The sequence below is a fragment of the Corvus brachyrhynchos genome, unplaced genomic scaffold (genome assembly GCF_000691975.1).
Source record: "Corvus brachyrhynchos isolate BGI_N302 unplaced genomic scaffold, ASM69197v1 scaffold255, whole genome shotgun sequence".
In the NCBI taxonomy this organism is placed as follows: domain Eukaryota; kingdom Metazoa; phylum Chordata; class Aves; order Passeriformes; family Corvidae; genus Corvus; species Corvus brachyrhynchos.
Window position 1 is genome coordinate 6,007,413 of NW_008238358.1, and position 7,949 is coordinate 6,015,361.

Here is a 7,949-nt window from a genome sequence, read left to right on the forward strand (position 1 = left end):
CCTGAAAAACAGCAAGGTAAGTTACGTTCTAAAAATACTTCAAGCACACATATTTTCTACCAGTACATCATCGGAGTCTGATGTCTTTCTGAAAAAAAACACTCACACCATTTCAATGTAAAACCACATCATTTCATCTTGGGAGGAAGAAAACTTACCTCCACTCTGCCTTGTTATGCAGGAATGAGTTACACTGGTCTGGAAGGTTGCTGTCATTTGACATAGATTCCAGGATTGAAATAATCTGCTTGAAAGACGGTCTTTTCTGAAGAAAAAAAGAAAACCAAAACAGAGCATTTGCATTCATATAAAACTACTAAAACTATCTGCAGGAATTTTTCACCTGAAACCTCACAATTTACAGAAATTGCCACACTTCTTTCTGACCACAGCATCCTACAAGAGGATTGTAAGTCTGTAAATGGTTTCTTTTTGTTCTTCCATTAAAGAAAAGTTCGGGAAGAGTCACATAGGCTAGTAGGACTCAAGCCTTAGCTTAGTCTCCCATGTCTTAACAGCATTAAACATTAGAAGCATCAATAATCATCTAGATTCTTAATTTGAAAGAATAACTTTTCTCAAGCTAAGAAGGAAAATGCTTCCAAATAGAGAAGGCTGGCCCACTAGCAACTGGTAATTATACAGATGGCCTTTTACAGGTATTAACATAAACTCTTTGGTGTGTGAACAAGCCATTTAGCTGCCCATCAAAAACAGGTTTCTGGCTGCAGTTCCCCTCTTGCAGAGGAGATACTTTTCAGAAAAACTCTCATTTAGCTACCTCAGGAGCAGCCAGGGAAGAAGTGAAGATTGAGGCTAGCGAAGGATGTCTCATCTGGCAGCTAAGCTCACATTAGTGGACCCTGTGCTCTTCTGTCCTGGGCTCATTTACTGAACTTTCTGTTCCAGGGCTCTCCATCCAGCACCCACTGTGCTCACAAGTCAGAAAGAGCAGTTAAAACTTCCCTGGTTTTTTCACTTTTCCCTTAGTCCCAAGGGGAAGCTATGAAATAGGATAATAACTGAAAACTGAAAAAGCCACAGTTAAACGTGTTTCTTGAAAGAGCGCTGACTCTGTTAGTCTGTTTGACAGACCCCAGACAAGGTTGAGACAAAAGGTTGAAACAAAATGTAGATACATAATAAGGGGATGATGCACATTCTCTCTCTATCGTGCCTTTAATTATACCATTTCTGCTAAAATTACAGATGCCGCAATTAAAACGTGCATTTTAATTTGGGAGCACAAAAACAATTAGGAACAATGCTGAGGTGTCTCTCTCAGGAAGATCCAAGTGATTTCCACATTATAAAAGAAAGACAATTTCTTTATTTTAAATGTCAAACAGCATGAAAAAGTGTCAAATGCATAACAAAAAAAGAGACAAGCTCTCTTATACTGTAATGCTGCACTATTCGGCTGTAACTGGAGGTTTTGTCTGTCATTTTTTGGTCCATCTCCATGATTTTGGGCAATGGGCAGTTCAGTGAGCTACACAGATTTTCTTTGCAACAGACATGCTTGCCCCAGCCACCCATGTGCTTACACAATTTGGTCCCCAGCCCAGCACGCAGGGAGCGGCAAACTGGGCATGCTGAGCTTCACGGCAACAGGTACCTGTTCAGCGGCACATTGCTTGCATTGGTGACACAGCCCCTTGGATGGAAACCCAGCAGGGTCACCCTGCCTTTACAGGGGGCTGGGGAGGCGGCCGTCCTTCCCTCCAGGTGCATGATGCTGCTGGACCTGCGACAGCTGAGCAGATCCTCTGAACACACTCTGGAAGAGCCCAAACCTCCCTGGTCAGGAGTTGGCTGCGCTGGGGGCTCAGCGCACAAAATCCATCCGTGACACCACCACCAACTCCACTGCAGTTTTGGGGCAGAAGAACCTTTCAATGGCCTTCACACCCTTTTTGTTGCTACTACTGGATCTCTTGTAACCACACCAGCAGATGTGAACTGTTGAAGAGATTCAAGGGCTTCCCAAATAGTGAGGAAGCTGCCAGACAGGAGACAGTGGCTCCCTCCAATTTAGAAGGGTACTGGAACTGCTACACACTGTCCAACAGACTAGCAGGTACCATAATGTGCCTGTACTAAACAAATTCTATTTTCAGGAAGACACCAAGGGCAAACATTCCCATGCTGCATTATCTACAATATTTTATGGATTATTCAGGATAATTTACAAAACACTTCTATGAGTTTTGCTTGCTCCTTTTTTCTCAGGTGTGTACTGGGAAGTACAGGGCAGGGCTGCCACTAAGTGAGCACAGTCAATTCTACTGTCAGGCTTGTCTGGAGTAACCGGAGTGGAGACAATGACAGAGAACAGGGCTTTTACTAAGGGTGGGCAAAAGGATCAACCAACTGATTTGGGAGAAGCAGCAACACTCACTTGGTGGGTCCTACAGTACAGGCAAAGGAGCTGCTGAGTTGTGCAACTGGAGCTGGAATAAATGCAGAGTCACACAGTACTGTCAAAGTACTGTACATCTCTGGCTGTGCAAATTCTGTGAACAGCCAGCAGCAACCCTGCCAGCTTTGCAGCTGCCAGATTTACAGGTAACAGCTTTGCATGGAGAAAAACCTGACAGGAAGGCACAAGCCTACACTGTCATGTGGGTTTTGTTGGTCTTTTGCCCCTAGGAAAGGATAATTTCAGATTTAATAAATGCACTCTAAGTGCAGAATGGTACCTTGGTTAAAACTGGCAAGAAGTGATTTGTGAAACTGGGAGCCTGAGCTGAGAAACTTAAAAAAACAAAAAAGTCTTCTTTTCAGTGGATAACTGCTTAGCACTTTCTAGAAAGCCATTATAAGGGATTCTTAAAATATCAAGGCATGAGTCGCCTTTGAAAACTGTTTCCCTTTATATCTGTGATGTCTCATACTGAAATCTTTAAAATATATGCCCCTCTAGAAATAATTCTGGCTAATATTTTCATTGTTTCCTTCCACTCAGTATTTCTTACTGAATAGGTCTGCATAAAACCAGGATATTTAATCCATATGGCTTTCATTTTTTGCTCCTTCTCTGTTCCCAGATTTCTGATTTCCATTAAAATACTCCATAATTTATAAACATCTTTGATGTGGGGAGAAACTGAAGGAACAGATGAAATGAGAAAGAATTGTTCACCCATGTCTCGAAACCCCAGTAAACAAAGACATCAGTCATGAGCAACCTTGTTTCTACAATTACCTAATACCCAAGCAAAAGCAACTTGTTTGGTAGAAATTTTAAGGTGTGAACTGTTTGTTTCAACTAGCAGTTTAAACTGCATAAATACTATCATCCCAAGTATCTCGTGGAGCAATGCACTACAAATATTTTTCCCCATGTGTGAAGAAATTCTTAAGAATTCAAAGCAGCATTAATAACTCTGTCTGTTCCCATGAAGAAATTATGGTGTGAGCAGTGTCTGACACTCCAGCTGCTCTGCAGCAGCTCTCCAAGTGTATTCCTTAGCCCCACCATAAATGCATATCCCTCATTTCTCAGGGGTAAGCCACCAAAAGTTACCTCATGCTTTCTGTGGGCTAAAAGTATGCACCTTAGCAACTGCTTTTGAGCAGCTGACATACTCAAGCTCACCCCTGCTTGACCTTCAGTAACTTGTTCATGCATCAACGATCTGATTTTCTAAAGCTAATCCCGGCAAAAAGGGAACGTTACACAGAGCAGTATTTCAGAGGAGCGTGCTCCATCTTTTGGCTCATGCAGGCCACACAGCCCTTTATCAAAGCATTTTGAGAACTGTAAGTAGTGATCCTTTCCCAACACGTGACTGAATAGGTCAGTCACATACCCAAATTGTGACCACAAATAACTCCATTTCAGTCATGTGAACAAAGTTGTAATTGCCTAACAGAGGAAGAGCTGCATGAAAAAAACTAGTGAAGAGCAGACTGTCAGAAAAACCCCATCTCACGTGAGATTCACACTTTGCATGCATCAGAGACACCTCTGGGAACAAGGTCCCCAGGAACCAGCCCACACCCAGATAAATTACTCTGCTCAGCCGGATGGTTAAGCATCATTCTTTTACAACATGCAAATCCCTCCCTCTCCTTGAAAAACAGCAACAGTCTTTTGGACACTTATGGATGTGGCTTGAACAAGGCAGTGAGCTGATCTAGTATGTGCTACAATTACAGAAAAGAAGCTCCAATAATTCTTATTCTGAGGCCTTTGGTAGTGATGCTGACATTTGGGAGCAGTTAGTAAAGATAAGTAGTTGGCTCTGAAAGTCCTCTTCAGTAATTACTGACCTAGAACTTAAGCAGCCTACTTGTAGATTCAAAAACTCTAAGCATGTTTCTCCCCTCCCTTCTGTGGGGAGAATACAAGGAGCTATTAAGGGAATGGCAATTTTATGTCTGTTCACATGGAAATCACATGTTGATGGATCTCAGTCTTCCAGATCCATTCTGTAGGAAAGCAACTCCTTGCTTTAAAAAGAGAGACCAAGAATAGATATTTTCTTTCTCCTGTTATTCCTCTATGGCTACTGTCTGGCGATAAATTCTAGTTTAGAGCACCTATATGCTCTACTTTGTCTTGGAATTAATCTTTGTCTCTCTGAAGTAGTAGCCTACTTTCTCCTGAGTTTAAAGAAACAAAGTTCTTCCTGGTGCCTTGACTTGAGTAGAAGAGCACAATTTCCTTTGCTTAACTATTCTTCAATGTCTTAAATATTTTCATAGGCAAAGGAAATGGATGTTAATCCTTGGTACTAAAGCTAGTATGCCCACAGGCTCCTTCCAGACAGTTTTATGTACAACACGATGGTCGCAGAGTCCATTTAAACAAGGTAACTCTGATAATCTACAAAAGCTTTTACTCTCTAAATACTTACTTAATCCCTTCTTTGTAGCAGCAGATTAATAGGGACAATGGTGCAGCTCTTTTAACTTTTTATTCTGTTTTCATGGTTAAACGGTACTGCTATTATTATATTATTACAGTAAAGTCATTATAAAGCTCACCATTCAAGTCCTAAGGGAAGAGATTAGGAAAGGTTTAATGTTAATTTAGAGTGTGTTGCTGCTGTTCCTACCCATGTCTTACGGATTCACTTATTCTTTACTTATACTTGTGTTTTCAACACAAGTAGGGCACAGAACCGGACCTTGAAATATGTATTTCATAATGTGATGCTCACATACATCCAAGAGGGATTAAATATTAACCTTTGAAAGAAAATACAAAATCTGCAATTTTTCCACTTGCTCCAAAATGGCTACATTTTGGCCATCATACCATATTTCCTGCCATTGTCTTTACTAGTCAGGAAAGTTAGCAGCATAGTAACTCTTGACTATAAGGGAGAGACACACATTTAGGTATAAATATATAAATCCACTTAAAAAAAAGACAGTCCTGGGTATCTTTGTGAAGAAATGTGTCAATGGTGTCAGCTCAGACTTGTCCCCCGACGAAATGCTAATGCATTTTGCAAAGCAAGGCTGGAGTGGTGGTGTAGAAATCAAACACACATTTAATTACCTTTGAATCAGCATCCCAACATTGGTGCATCAGTTCTGCAAAACTTCTGGGACAACTGCTTGGAATGGTTAATCTCTAATGGAAAGAGAATGTACCAGTTACTGGAAGCATTTCCCTTCAGGCTGCTACTAACAGTTTCCAATAAGAGCAATAGACTTCAAAGAATTGAAGCACACTTCCTCTTTTAAACGCAATATAAAAAATGTGGAGACATATGAGAAAGAAAAATCAAAATTACTACCACTAGCAGGAAGCACAAATAATTTTTAATAGACCTATAAGAAAGTAATGTATCAAATGCACAAATGGAGTTCCTTAAAGCTGAGAGAAGAAGCAAAACCAAGAGAAACAGCTTTTAATACTATAACATAGTAGTTTGTGGAGGTTACTGCATAGTATTTTAAGATGCTTGTCAGATAGGCATAATGTACAGCCTGCCTTAATTCCTTTCTCCCACGTAAATGATCTAGCTGTACAATACTATAATCACTTTTGACACACAAATAGCTGAAATATAGATTACATTAAGTGAGTTAAAAAGAGTTAAGTGAGGCTCTACATGAAACGAGATGTTTCAGGAGCCTGTGGTCAGAAGGATTAATGAGGACATGCAGATCTCAGAAAGCACTCACAGAGCACAGTGAACTCATAAATATTTCCTAATGACTGAAGACAAGGAGTTGCTGGTTATAGCCAGGACCACTCACTACAGAGAATTAGTTTGAAGCTAGTTTGGTTTCATTTGCTGAGAGTTTTAAACCATGAAAGAATTCACTCAGCCAGCCTTAGAAGATTTTTACATTAACAGCCTGCCTCCAGACTGGAAAGCCTAAAAGGAAATCCTTTCTCATATACACAGATACTGAAGCCTCTCCAGTTGACTGCACATGCTTCCAACACTACACACTGAAGGAGATCCCTCTGCTCTCCCTAATATAGTTAACTGACTTCAGATGTTTCATATTATATAAATAAATTTGTTAAAGTTAGATAAAAAAACCAGTTTCTCAGTGAAAATGAGTCCAAATGTAAGAGAGATCAAGCTGGAAAAAGGGTTCCTGTCCTCTAAGAGGTGAGAACCAGGTATTACAGTCCTGTTCAGACTAACCTGCCAGGAAGACCCTTTCAACTGCCCTACTATTGCCATTTCAGAAGCAAAGCAGAGCAAGTTATGCCACTCTGTACCATTACATTACTGCAGCATGACCTGCAAAGCCTTACAAGACACGGCAGCCAAAAGTAAGAGTTTAACAATTCTGCTCCACAAGCATTTGAACACCATAAAAACTGGAAATATGAGATACAGAGGCGAGGCACTGCAGAAGTCTGATTATTAATGTCATAAATTAATGTGCAAGGGTTTCTGTGGAAGAAATACACAGAAATTTGTAAAATGCATAAATAAGTTGTACTGGTGCTTGATCTCTAATTGAGTCATTGGCCTAAAAATACACTGGCTGTAACCCTCACTGTTCCAGGAGGTGGAGAATCAGTTGCAATCACCACTTGTCTCACTCGTGCAGAAGGTTACCTATATAATATGTAATATAGAGGTAGCAGGTTCCAAATGTCATATTATAATAAAGAATATATTTCTCAGTGGCAATTTATTATGAGATCATATCTAGCATAACCTGAACTCTCATGCTTTGCTTTTTTGGCTTAAAAAAAAAATCTCTACCACAATAAAAGTAACACTGTGAAATGATGCAGAGTGTCAAAGGAGAACCATACAGAAACATTAGAATCTACTCCATTTGCTGGCCTCAGGCTTTGCAAAGGGGATTTTTCACCTTATGCAATTACGCTTTGGCCTCGATCCCACACCGATTTTAAAAGACTTGCAGTCCAAAAAATGGAGGACTGGCTCAACAGTGATTCAGTCCTGTTGTGGACTGGAACCACGCAATCCCACTGATATCAACAGATTGAACTGAGAGCAGAACCTGACCCTTACACTTGTTATGGGACACAGAAAACTAAGAAGAAAAGTAGCACAACTGACTTTTACAAGGCTTATGCTGGACATGTTATCCAAGTCACGGCCAGAAAAAATAAAAACTATGCAATGCCCTCTAAGCTCCCTCACAGCCCTCTAAGGAAAATGGTAGCAGCAGGCTAGTGGTACCTGACAGGCAAAGAGCTGGCTCTGAGAATGCCACCCCTTGGGTGTCTTCAGCCATGAGTAAAATAGTCATGTCCACATTTTGCTGATACTGTATTTTACACAATCCCTGGCTCTGGAAAACTGTAGAGAAATGTGCTGTACTCTCTGACATCTTTTAGCATGTCACTACATCTCTTTAAAACATTCCCAGTGCCACTCTGTACCCTTCACGTAAAACTGCACATGGTAGGCACAAGAAACAAATACTATTGATGGAAGGTTTTATGGTTCCTCCTTCAAAAAGATGCATGAGGCTTTTCTTAAACT

General features: G+C 40.5%; 1 protein-coding gene across 2 annotated transcripts in view; it reads right to left on the minus strand.

Annotated features, from left to right (window-relative positions):
* Positions 1–7,949, minus strand: part of LOC103616562 (mitogen-activated protein kinase kinase kinase MLT) — an 85,661-nt gene that overhangs the window by 41,582 nt on the left and 36,130 nt on the right. For both annotated transcript variants that reach the window (XM_017735609.1, XM_008634753.2), the window contains exons 8-9: positions 5,516–5,590; positions 159–265 (exon numbers count right to left, since the gene is read on the minus strand). In XM_017735609.1, coding sequence (XP_017591098.1) covers positions 159–265; positions 5,516–5,590 — 182 coding nt within the window. The remainder of the gene's footprint in view (positions 1–158; positions 266–5,515; positions 5,591–7,949) is intronic.